The 13,204-nt window shown below is 48.0% G+C and overlaps 1 protein-coding gene across 2 annotated transcripts in view; it reads right to left on the bottom strand.

The window, feature by feature from the left end:
* Window positions 1–13,204, bottom strand: part of REPS2 (RALBP1 associated Eps domain containing 2) — a 198,940-nt gene that overhangs the window by 39,594 nt on the left and 146,142 nt on the right. For both annotated transcript variants that reach the window (XM_030202300.1, XM_030202299.1), the window contains exon 15: window positions 1,972–2,036. In XM_030202300.1, coding sequence (XP_030058160.1) covers window positions 1,972–2,036 — 65 coding nt within the window. The remainder of the gene's footprint in view (window positions 1–1,971; window positions 2,037–13,204) is intronic.

Below are 13,204 nucleotides of genomic sequence, written 5' to 3' on the forward strand. Positions count from 1 at the left end.
TCAGAGCGGGATTAGCTCGTTGTTAACTGTTGTGGGATGTACAAGGTGCTGTATACACTAGACTCTTTATTTTATAACTAGCTGTTAAGCCCGTTAAAACGGGCGAGATTTCCAGCTACCCTCCTCGCCGCCGCTCCCTCTCCCCTGCACTGACCTGACAGTGCCTCTCACCTCCATGTGAAAGCGCTGCAGGCAGCAGCAGATCGCTCTGCTCTGGTTGGGTGCAAAGCAGTATTCTATAAGCTTATCCCTGGATTCTATATAGCGCAACTTACATTGTGCGTACAAATCCGGTTGTGTACTGGATTTGCATGTGCAACTTAATTCGTTAACAAGCCAATCAGTGTAGATAATTGCCAATTAACAAGCTACACTAATTGGCTTTAATTAGAATTTAAGCACACAACTGACTAAGCATATCCTGTAATGTGATGTGTGCAAATTCTAAGACATAGTTCAACAGGGGTGTGGTCATGGGCATGGAATAGGCGGGATGTGGGTATTTCTCAAATCTATGCCCGTTGTTATAGAATACACCCAGTCCGCGCCTAATTTAGGCAGTGGTGTTTGTTCCTAATTGGCGTAACTGCCCGCGACTAACTTTAGTTGTACGGATTGGCGCTCGGCGTATTCTATAAACCATGTGGAAATTTAGGTGTATTCTAAAAAGTATGCCTAAATGTAGCCATACTTTATAGAATACGCCGAGGCATATTTGCATTCGGCGCCAATTTTTTTTCAGGCGCGATATATAGAATCTAGCCTTTAGTACGCAACCCTCATAGCGGGAAATTCTCTACAGGTAGCCAAAATGATGCACCAGGATACTGTGTGTTAAGTGCAAATTATCGGTAATTACGACTGTAATTGCTGTTACAGAATACTAACATTTCCATTGTTACAAATGGTGGTGCCTAAATTTACGCGCAACCTCTCCGCTTAAGCGTTATTCTATAAACTGCAATGAACTTTAGACGCGACTTATAGAATAGCGCTTAAGCAGGGTTTTTTCAGTGCCGATTTTTTTAGGCATCATTTATAGATTTCACCCCTAACAGGGGCATAATCGAAAGAGAAGGGCGCCCATTTCTCGACACAAATCGGGAGATGGGCGTCCTTCTCTCAGGGTCGCCCAAATCGGCATAATCGAAAGCCAATTTTTGGGCATCCTCAACTGCTTTCTGTCGCGGGGACGACCAAAGTTCACGGGGGCATGGTGGTAGCGTTGCGAAGGCGGGACGGGGGCGTGGTTAAGAGATGGGCGTCCTCGGCCAATAATGGAAAATAGTGGAGGACTGGGTGGACTTTCCTCTCTTCCCCCCCCCCCCCCCATAAAGATAAATACCTTGGTTGGGGGGATCTCTGGGCCCCACCAGCTGAAGAGTCTTCTCAAGTCCCCTGAGGCCAAATAAGTCTCATCCCCATGCCAGTCACCAACGTGTATCCTGCCGCCAACACCGGAACTGCCCCCCCCCCTCGCACATGCTCAGCTCAACCAGCAACCCCGTGCACGCATGTGCAGTGGTGCCAATTGAACTGAGCGTGCACAAGAAGTGGGGGGGGGGGGGGGGCAGTGCAGGCATCAGTAGCTGGAAAAATGCTGCTGACTGCTGCTGGATTGAGATTGCTCGGGGAACTCCTGGCAGAAAGGACTCTTCAGCTGGAGGGGTCCAGGGATCCCTGCCAGCTACACCAACAATGTGTGTCGCCAGTGGGTGGGCCTGAAGTGAAACTGGGTGAGCCCCGCCCACCCGGGCCCACTCGTGGCTACCCCACTGCCATCTTATGCTCTATTCTATAATGGAATCTGAGCATCCAATTGCTGTTAATAGAACTCATGCTCAACACTCTGCATTTAAGAATCCAAATTTGGGCGGCCCTTATGGAATACCCCCTAGAGTACTTGCAATTTGATTTTTTTTTGTTTTTTTCCTCCATTTCAGTATTTAGATTGGCGTTTTATTTCCCTACCTGCGATGCAGAAGGTCTCGGGGGCAGGGCAGGTGGTGGAGGTGGTAACCAACCAGTCCGAGCAGCTGAAACAGAAGTAGAAATTCAGGCTTTAACTGGCATTAGTGTGCACTCTGAGGAAATCTTAACCAGCATCCAAAGTGGGGAAAGTGGACGAGAAGCACAGATTTAACACGGCAACTGCTTTGAACTTGGCATTACCTCCTACTGTCAGGTTAAAAGTTACTTTGGGGTGCAAAATATGGACGCTGGGCATGTTTTGGGTATAGCAGCAGCCTGGGAGGGGGGAATCGTTGTGTACTTGTATTTCCCTGAATAAGATTTAAACAGTTTTTGATTCAAGTTTCAGGCAACTACACCTCTTCCTCCTCAAATGAGGCAGTGGCCTAGTGGTTAGGGGGGTGGACTTTGGTCCTAGGGAACTGAGGAACTGAGTTGGATTCCCACTTCAGGCACAGGCAGCTCCTTGTGACTCTGGGCAAGTCACTTAACCCTCCATTGCCCCATGTAAGCCGCATTGAGCCTGCCATGAGTGGGAAAGCGCAGGGTACAAATGTAACAAAAATAAAATAGATACTATTGGAGATTCTACATGGAATGTTGCTACTATTGGAGATTCTACATGGAATGTTGCTATTCCACTAGCAACATTCCATGTAGAAGGCTGCGCAGGCTTCTGTTTCTGTGAGTCTGACGTCCTGCACGTACATGCAGGACGTCAGACTCACAGAAGCAGAAGCCTGCGCGGCCACATTGCTGATCTGCAAGGGCCGACTTCTACATGGAATGTTGCTAGTGGAATAGCAACATTCCATGTAGAATCTCAAATAGTAGCAACAGTGGAGGAGTGGCCTAATGGTTAGGGTGGTGGACTTTGGTCCTGGGGAACTGAGGAACTGAGTTCGATTCCCGGCACAGGCAGCTCCTTGTGACTCTGGGCAAGTCACTTAACCCTCCATTGCCCCATGTAAGCCGCATTGAGCCTGCCATGAGTGGGAAAGCGCAGGGTACAAATGTAACAAAAATAAAATAGATACTATTGGAGATTCTACATGGAATGTTGCTACTATTGGAGATTCTACATGGAATGTTGCTATTCCACTAGGCTGCACAGGCTTCTGTTTCTGTGAGTCTGACGTCCTGCACGTGCAGGATGTCAGTCTCACAGAAGCAGAAGCCTGCCTTCTAGTAGCAACCGTGGAGGGGGAGTGGCCTAGTGGTTAGGGTAGTGGACTCTGGTCCTGGGGAACTGAGTTCAATTCCCACTTCAGGCACAGGCAGCTCCTTGTGACTCTGGGCAAGTCACTTAACCCTCCATTGCCCCATGTAAGCCGCATTGAGCCTGCTATGAGTGGGAAAGCGCGGGGTACAAATGTAACAAAACAAAAAAAATTTGACATGTTCTAAAAATGCTTTACTTCAGAACATACTACTCTAGTGAACAGAGGAGCCAACTATTCAAAATGATTGGGGGTGCTGAAATGTCTTTTTTTACAGGTGGTGCATTCCCCCTCCCCCTGTCCCCCCTTCTCCCCCTCCCTGTCGACTGTTAGTGTACATCCGTAGGAAGGCCTTGAGAGTTTGATTGACCCGTTCCACGAGGCCGTTGGTCTGTGGGAGGCAGACGAAAAGTGAGTGGTAATCTTGGAGGTAGAGCACAGGGCTCTCCAGAACCTTGAAGTGAATTGAGAGCCCCGATCACTAATGATCCCTGGACCATGTAAGCGGAAAATGTGTTGGATAAAGGCCGTGGCAAGGATGGCAGCAGAAGGGCCTTCATGGGGATAAAATGGGCCATCTGGGAAAATTGGTCCACCACTACCCAAATGACTGTGTGCCCTTGGGATTCAGGGAGTTCCGTAACAAAATCCATTGATATTTCCTGCCATGGGAGTTGCGGAACTGGTAAAGGCTGCAGGAGTCCCCACGGCTTGCCAGGAGGGAACTTGTTCCGGGCGCAAGTGGGACAAGTAGAAACAAAATGTAAGATATCTTGAGCCATGCGAGGCCACCAATAATACTGAGATATTAAATGAAAAGTCTTACGGAAACCAGGGTGACCCGCAAAAGTGGAGGAGTGTCCCCAATTGAAGACTTTCTTCCTGGATTGAGGTGGCACGGAAGTTCTCGTAGATTTGGGCGAGATCAAGGTTGTGGAGGCAATGCAGGCAGGATTGAGCATGGGGTAACACTGTTCGGGTTCTTCAGAAGGGTTGAAGGCCCTGGATAGGGCATCAGCTTGCGTATTTTTCTCGGCCGGTCAGAACACCAGGCAAAAGTTAAAATGGGCAAAGAATAATGACCAGTGTGCCTGCTGTGGGTTCAACCTTTTGGCTTCCTGAAGGCATAGGAGATTCTTGTGATCTGTGATTACCGTGATGGGGTGCAAAGCACCGTCCAGGAGGTAGCGCCATTCTTGAAAAGCCAATTTAAGGGCCAACAGCTCCCGGCCTCAGACGGTATAATTTTGTTCAACCGGAGAAAATTTTTTAGAGAAGAAAAAACAGGGGTGACGTTTGCCAGACTCTGAGGCTTGAGAAAGAAGAGCCCCTGCCCTGAAGAGGCATCAACCTCCATAACGAAGTCTTTTAACATCAGGACTTCAGAGTACTGGGGCGGACAGAAAAGCTCGTTTAAGGGTGGTGAAGGCGTCTAGGGCTTCCGGTGTCCAGTTCTTCACATCTGCCCCCTTCCTGGTCAATGCGGTGAGAGGGGCAGTGATGATGGAATATCGATGGATGAACTGCCGGTAGTAGTTAGCAAAGCCCAAAAATCATTGCAAGGCCCAGAGACCCTGAGGCATGGGCCAATCTCGGATGGCTCGGAGTTTAGCGGGGTCCATTTGGAGGTCATTCGAGGAGACGATATATCCCAAGAATGAGATAGACCGTTGATGAAACAAGCACTTCTCCAGCTTGGCGAATAGGCGGTGGCTCCGGAGGCGCTGCAGGACCATATGCATATGATGGACATGGTCCTTAACAGAAAACCAGGATGTCATCCAAGTAAACTATGACCGAGGAGTACAGAAGATTTTTAAAAATAAAACTGATGAATTCCTGAAACACCGCAGGTGCGTTGCAAAGGCCAAATGGCATAACTAAATACTCAAAATGTCCCTCATGGGTATTAAAAGCGGTCTTCCATTCGTCCCCATGGTGAATTCGGACTAGGTTGTATGCCCCTCGGAGATCTAACTTGGTGAAGATAGATGCCCCTTGCAGACGTTCAAAAAGTTCTGGAATAAGGGGATACCGATTCTTGATGGTTATTTCGTTCAGACCTCGGTAGTCAATGCAGGATCGCAATGAGTCATCCTTCTTGGAAACAAAAAAGAACCCTGCCCCCGCCAGGGATGAACAGGGTCTGATGAAGCCTTTACGGAGCTTTTCTTGAATATATTCCCGCATGGTATTAGATTCCTCCCGAGAAAGGGTATAGAGCCGGCTCCGAGGGGGCATTTTGCCTGGGAGTAGCTCAATGGGGCAGTCAAAAGTGTGATGAGGAGGAAGAGAGTCCACCTCCTGCGCATTAAAGACGTCTTGAAAATCACGATATTCCTTGGGGAGAGAAGCATCACCCGGGCTCAAGACCCCCGGGGAGGCTGCAATAGTCTTTGGGGAAGGCACCACCGGTGTGAGACATGTGGCGAAACATTGAGAACCCCAACTGCCGATTATCACCCATAGTCCAGTTGATACTTGGTGCATGTAGTCATAGCCAGGGTAGGCCCAAAATAACGGGATGAATGGCCCGGGGAAGCACCATAAATTGAATTTCCTCCTTATGCAAAATTCCAACTTGCATCTGCAAGGGCTGGGCAACATGAGTGATGAAGTAGGGAAGAGTTAAACCTTGAATGGAGGTCACTTGTAGAGTAGGTTTGCAAAGAATTGAAGAAGCTCCTAGTTGGTTCAGGAGACCGGCGTCAATAAAATTTCCTCCTGCTCCTGAATCGATCAAAGCCACAGTGTTAATACTGAGTTCTTTCCAGCGCAAGGAAATTGGGACAGAGACAAGATTATCCGGAAGAGGTGACAAATGACCCAGGGCCACCTCCTTCAGTGACCCTGGGTCATGGCATTTCCCGGTTTATTCGGACAATGTCTTAGGAAGTGGCTGGCCTGCCCATAGTAGAGGCAAAGTTGATTGTCCCAACGGTGAGCCCTCTCCTTCTCAGAGAGGCAATGCTGTCCAATAACCATTGGCTCTTCAAAGACTCCAGAAGTAGAGCTTGTCGCACCTTTGGGAGAAGAAGGGCACAGCGTCTGGGGAGATGGTCTCTGAGAGCAGCGCTGAGCAGAGCGTTCCAGTGACCTTTCTTGAAACCGCAGAGGGTGATCAGAGCATCCAAAACATTCGGAAGTTCCCAGTCGGCCAGTTCATCTTTGATCCGGTCATTGAGTCCTTGCCAGAAAATGGCCATAAGGGCCTCTTGGTTCCATCTTACCTCTGAAACTAGGGTTCGAAAGCGAACGGCATAAGCACGAACAGAACAATTGCCTTGTTGAACTCGTAGAAGTTCTGCAGCTGCAGAGGACAGCTGTCCCAGCACATCGAAAACTAACCAGAAGCAGCGAAGAAACTCTCCAAGATCAGTGAGTAAAGGGTCCCGTTACTCCCAAAGAGGAGAGGCTCAAGCCAAGGCGGATCCGGAGAGTAGAGAGATGATATAGAAAAGGCTGCTGGTTGCATTTCAAACAGCATAAGACATTGGTTGAGGAACCCTCGGCAAGCAAAAGGGGTGCCGTTGAACCGGGGAGGCTCAGGAAGCCACAACCCTGGAGTAGGTAACACAGATCCGGACGACGCAACAGGAGGCTATCATTGGGATTGAAGGGTTGACATCTTGGAACACACCTCCTGTAGAACTCCGGACAGACGGTTCAGCTGGGCCTGTTGCTGCTGAAGGACCTGGGCCAACTTAGACAGGTCGGGTTTGTCCAACGAACTCATGGCTTCAGCTTACTGTCGACATGTGAGTTCTTGTACCAAGTAGAGCAATGCTGAGCCCGGTACTCAGACCAGATTCTGCTTGGCGGCTGGACAACTCCGGCTTTCACCTGCGCTGACCGCCGTTCCCCAGAGGTTGAGCCCCTAGGTGCAGGCGGCCTGCAGGACTTATGGGACGGAGCTGGAAGTGGGGTGATAAATGTATCGGCCAGGCAGGCAGCAGGTCAAGAGAGTAATCCAGGTACAAGCGGCAGACAGTAGGCAGGCGGCAGGCAAGAGAGTAATCCAAGTACAGGCGAAAATCAGTAGGCAGGCGGCAGGCAGAAGGGTAATCCAGGTACAGGCAAAGTCAGTAGGCAGGCAAAAGAGTAATCCAGGTACAGGCGAAAGTCAGTAGGCAGGCGGCAGGCAGAAGGGTAATCCAGGTACAGGCAAAGTCAGTAGGCAGGCAAAAGAGTAATCCAGGTACAGGCGAAAGTCAGTAGGCAGGCAAAAGAGTAATCCAGGTACAGGCAAAGTCAGCAACGAGGGACCAGTAGATAAGAAGCAGACGACAGAGTTAGAAACACCTACCAAAGTGGAAACCGAAGCATGGAGTCCAGGGAGAGCTCAGCGTCTGACATCAGCAGGGAGAAGGGGCACAGCCATAGGACAAGAGCAGGGGAAGGAGGAACCGGAAGACCAATAGGAGAGAAGCAAGAGAAGCCCGGCAGAGGAACAGAGCAGAAACAGGTGCATGGAAGCAAAGCAATTAAGGAGCCTGCAACCACCGCTCTCTGAACAAACCCAAGCAGTGCCAGTCAAGTGTGCGTGTCGACGGGACCCCACGCAGCCCGAGGACGCCACTTGCGTTGAGGTAGGGGACATGACACGAATAGAATCGTGCTTAGTGCCAATTTTTTTGTCACTGAACTTTGAGCGCCATTTACTGAATCCAGCCCACATGAGTCCACGAGTAGAATACTGGTATTCGTGCGCAGTCATGTGACCTAAAACTAGGCTGTTCTTTATAGCCGTACCTCTGTGCTTGAACAAAATGATGCAGCAGGAGAGTGATGATAGGAAAGTGACCATTTGATCTCCACTTTTCCCTGGCTCGGTCCATCTGTCAGTGATAAATTACTTTCCTTTGATATGGTGGACAGCAGCTGTGGGGGTGCGTCCCGTAGGCATGCTCTGCTGATGGGAATGCATGATGTACAACTTGACACTATCTTGAAAGCATAGGACCCAACTCTGAGCACCCCCAGTACTAAGCTAGCTCCTTCACTGTGTCCGGGGAGGCTCATTTGTAGGGATAGACAGCCACAACATCTTTGAATGTAGTTGCAAAATACCACAGAAAGGCGGTATATCAAGTCCCACTTCCTTTTCCTTTTTCATTTCGTGTCATTTCTGGGAATGTTTATTTTCTTGTTCTTGTCCAGACAATTATTATGGGGGTTATAACGTTGAGAGTGCTCACTGCTTTCCCAATAATGCACGATGGTTCGTGCACACAGAATACTTCACGCATCTGTGTACGATCCAAAAACAGTGCGCACTATTATCTGTTCATTTTCATTTGTTGCAAACACCCACAGAAGGTGATCTCTCCACCGGAGAAGCAAAGACAAACACACGAACAGTGGATCCAAAAAGAATCCTCTCACAGTTGGTGTCTTCCCTAACAAGGTCTTTATTCAAATCAATAAAAACAACCCGACACGTAACGTGTTTCGGCCGTGAAGGCCTGCGTCAAGGGTCTATTTGCAAAACAACTTGTAAAGCAAATGATTCACAGCAGTGGCGTACCAAGGGGGGGCGGTGGGGGCGGTCCGCCCCGGGTGCACGCTGCTGGGGGGTGCTGCGGCACGCGCCTGCTGCGAGAGTTCACTAACTTCTCTCGTTCGCTGCAGCTCCCTCTGCCCCGGAACAGGTTACTTCCTGTTCTGGGGCAGAGGGAGCTGCAGCGAACGAGCAAAGTTAGTAAACGCAGCAGGCGTGCGCTGCAGCACCCCCCCCCCCCCCCAGCAGCATGCACCCGGGGGGGGGGGCTCTTTCGTGGGGGGGGTGTCCGCGCTGAACCCGGGGGGTGGGGTGCTGCCCCGGGTGTCCGCCCCCCCTAGGAACGCCACTGACTCACAGTCAATTATCTGTTAACAGAGATATCCATGCTGATACCGGTTCACACTTGCCCGCTCTTTTCCAGGAACGCTCAAATTGCTTTGACGGCATGGATATCTCTGTTAACAGATAACTTGACTGCGAGTCACCTGCTTTACAAGTTGTTTTGCATCAAAGATCAATAGACCCCCCCCCCCCCCCCCCCCCCGACGCAGGCCTTCTCGGCTGAAACACGTTACATGTCGGGTTGTTTTTATTGATTTGAATAAAGACCTTGTTTAGGAAGACACCAACTGTGAGAGGACTTTTTTTGGATCCACTGTTCGTGTGTTTGTTCATTTTCATTTGTTAACATGCAAGAACACGTGATCTGGCACTGAAACTTCCCATCTCCCTGCAAATGACAGCCCATCCCTAGGAATTTGTATCATGTTTGGCACCCCCCAATCATTTTGAAATGTTGATGCTTCCAAATGAACATATGTGTATTTACATTCTACTAGTTCAAATACCTTCTACCTTGTATTAAGTGAAGCAGCAGCTGAGATTCCCAGCATGCCAACCTCCAGAGACTGAAAATAACGCCTTCCAAAATTCTTAGGCACGTTGGTTGTCATTGAGCTTTTACAAAAAATGAACCATACAAAACAGGTGGAGATCTCCTTGGCCCCTCTCCAGAAAAGTCTCTCCTCTAAGCACAGGATGTCAACACGTATAGGAAAATGATTAGGCATGTGGACAGATGCCAGAGCATCTCTACTACACCAGCATTCAGCCAAGAAGTTTGGAACTTCTTTCCGATACAACATTCCTGTGGCTTCCTCGTCATTTTCACTCAACAGAGCTTGCCCCCGTCAGCTCGAGTTTCACATGGACAAAAGATGAAGAATCCAATGAAAAGAGCTGCTCGGTATGAATGCAACTTAAACATGTCAAAGTGATGTGACAGAAGACAGCTAAAATGAAGGTGGCTTTTAGAACAGCTCAGGTGTCCAGGATTAATCCCAATGAATATTCATGAGCCATATTTGGATAACAGTTGCTTGAAAGAACAGGTTCAAATGTGCAGAGCTTGGTTTCTCTGAAACCAGAGCTGTGGCCAGGACCTTCTGCTTTGGGAGCAAAGGTCTCATAGGCGATAACGATGCACGGAATTTTTCAAATACACGGGTTCAAGTATGGCTCATGTCAAATAGGACAAACGTTTGAAGGCCTCATTCTTGCTTCGGGAAGACCTGTTCACAACTGTAACCCAACACAAGCCATGAAATGACAAAAGCACTGACATCTTATTTTATTAATTTATTTATTTGGATTTATTTGCCGCCTTTTTGAAGGAATTCACTCAAGGCGGTGTACACTAAGAACAGATCAAGCATGAGCAATACACAATTACAGCAGTAAAAATATTCAAAAAATCTTACTCGTGAAACTGTGTGGGAAGCTATTAGATACCTGTCTGCATTTTAAGCATGGTTCTAACTGGCACAGTTTAGTAAGGGGTGTGCATGGAAAAATCTTTTGTTTTATTTTTAATTGTTTTGGCTTTTAGTGCAGGCTAGAAGACAGAAAACAGAGGGTACTACTACTACTACTATTTAGCATTTCTACAGCGCTACAAAGCGTACGCAGCGATGCACAAACATAGAAGAAAGACAGTCCCTGCTCAAAGAGCTTACAATCTAGTAGACAAAAAAATAAAGCAAACAAATCAATTAATGTGTAGAGGAAAGAGGAGAGGAGGGTAGGTGGGGATGAATGGTTACAAGTCAAAAGCAATGTTAAAGAGGTGGGCTTTCAATCTAGATTTAAAAATGGTCAAGGATGGGGCAAGACGTAGGGGGCTCAGGAAGTCTATTCCAGGCGTAGGGTGCAGCGAGACAGAAGGAACGAAGTCTGGAGTTGGCAGTAGTGGCGAAGGGAACAGATAAGAAGGATTTATCCATGGAGCGGAGTGCACGGGAAGGGGTGTAGGGAAGGACGAGTGTGGAGAGATACTGGGGAGCAGCAGAGTGAGTACATTTGTAGGTTAGTAGAAGAAGTTTGAACAGGATAGGGTAGGGTTAAATGGCCATTTACCTCAAAGGAGGAAGGTCAATAGTGGACTGCCTCAGGGATCTGTACAGGGACTGGTGCTGTTTAACATATTTGTAAATGATCTAGAAATCGGAATGACGAGCGAGGAGATTAAATCTGCAGAAGACACAAAACTATTCAAAGTTGTCAAAACGCATGCAGATTGTGAAAAATTGCAGGAAGACCTTAGGAAACTTGAAGACTGGGCATCCAAATGACAGATGACATTTAATGTGGACAAATGCAAAGTGAAGCACATTGGGAAGGATAATCCGAACCATAGTTACCTGATGCTAGGGTCCACCTTAGGAGTCAGCACTCAAGAAAAAGATCTAGGTGTCATTGTAGACAATGCGCTAAAATCTTTTGCCCAGTGTGCGGCAGCGGTCAAAAAAGCCAACAGGATGCTAGGCATTATTAGGAAAGGGATGCAAAATAAGCCCAAGAATATTATAATGCCTGTGTATTGCTCCACAGTGTGACCTCACCTTAAGTACAGTGTTCAATTCTGGTCGCCATATCCCCAAAAAAGATAGAGCGGAATTAGAAAACGTTTAAAGAAAAGTGACCAAGATGATAAAGGAGATGGAACTCTTCCCATATCAGAAAAGGCAAAAAGAGGGTTATGGCTCTTTAAATTAGAAAAGAGACCGCTGAGGGGGGATGTGATTGAGGTCTATAAAATCCTGGGTGATGTAGAAAGAGTAGAAGTGGTGCTCGTCGATCATGGAGCTGATTCCAAGATGGCGCTGTGAATAGACGCACCTGTGTTTGCTCCTGGAGGCTGCTGTGTTTGTGAGTTTCTCTCGGTGCCTCTGTAGCCTCGTTAACCATGGGGAAGCGGAGGGGGAAGGTAAAGGAATTTCCCTCGGTTCCTGTGACCTCCTCGACGATGAAACCCTGCAATTTCCCAGGCAGCAACCGGGTCCTCAGGGAACTTCGACCCCCACTGCAGCTCTCGGCCCTTCGGAGTCGATTGAGAGTGGAAACGGGGCTTCCTTGAGCCCTGTGGAGCGAATTGCACCTCCCCAGCCTGGAAGAGAGTTGCTGGCTGTTCAAACAGAGACAGACGCCAAAGTGGCTCAGCTGGTCCTGTCTGAGGGTGTGACTGCAGCAACGGAGATAGATTCTCAACTTCGGGAAACATTACTACAACAGGCTTCAAAGGTATTGCGCCTCAAGCTATTGTTTCCAAGTTAGCTCGGGCTGATAGTCTATCTCAATCTCCTCCTGTGGCTAGTGGAGTGATTAGACCAGCAATTGTGACGCTGGAGTCACTATGGGACATGGTTTACAATATCCAAACCTCTATGCAAACTACTTTAAAGCAGAATTCTTCTGATATTGAAGTTCTTTCTGAGGCTGCCCTGCTTCAAGCACAAGTGACTGCACAGCAAACCCAGAAATTGGAACGTGTGGATGTCAAAATTCAAGAAATGGGATCTATAGAAACAGCTTTGGTTAAAGACAATAATTTCCTACATAAACGATTTGAATACCTTGAAAATCAGACTAAAAGGCTTATCCTTAGGTTTCTTAATTTTCCCAAATCGCCATTAATTTCTCCTTTGGAGATGGTTAAAAAATATTTGGTGGACATCCTGGGAATGGACAAGGACTCACTCCCTCCCATTACACGGGCTTATTACATCGGGAGTACTGGAGTGGTGGTGGGAAATCCTCCCGTAATAGGGGAGGGAATGAATCTTACCTCATTCCTAGAAAGCTCATTAGAAATAGTTACTCAGAGGTTAACTCTGCTTGCCACTTTCGCGTTGGAGCCTGATAGGAACGCCGTACTACGGCTTTCGTTGAGACACTTAGAAAACCTGTTTTTGGGCTCAAAGGTCCGTATCTTTCCTGACCTCTCACGGCCTACACAGATGAGACGAAGGGCCTTTTTGGAACTTCGCCCCAGGGTGGTGGCATTGGGAACAAATTTTGTTTTGCGATTTCCTTGTTTTTGTAATGTGGTGCTTGAGGGTAAACATTTTCAGTTTGTAGATCCAAAACAGTTGAAAGAGTTTATTGATGCAAGAGTTGATGTGAATATAGTAAACCTTCCCTAATCAGCAGGCTGGGGTCTGAACCAGAGGAA

This window comes from Microcaecilia unicolor, chromosome 4 (genome assembly GCF_901765095.1).
Source record: "Microcaecilia unicolor chromosome 4, aMicUni1.1, whole genome shotgun sequence".
NCBI lineage: Eukaryota > Metazoa > Chordata > Amphibia > Gymnophiona > Siphonopidae > Microcaecilia > Microcaecilia unicolor.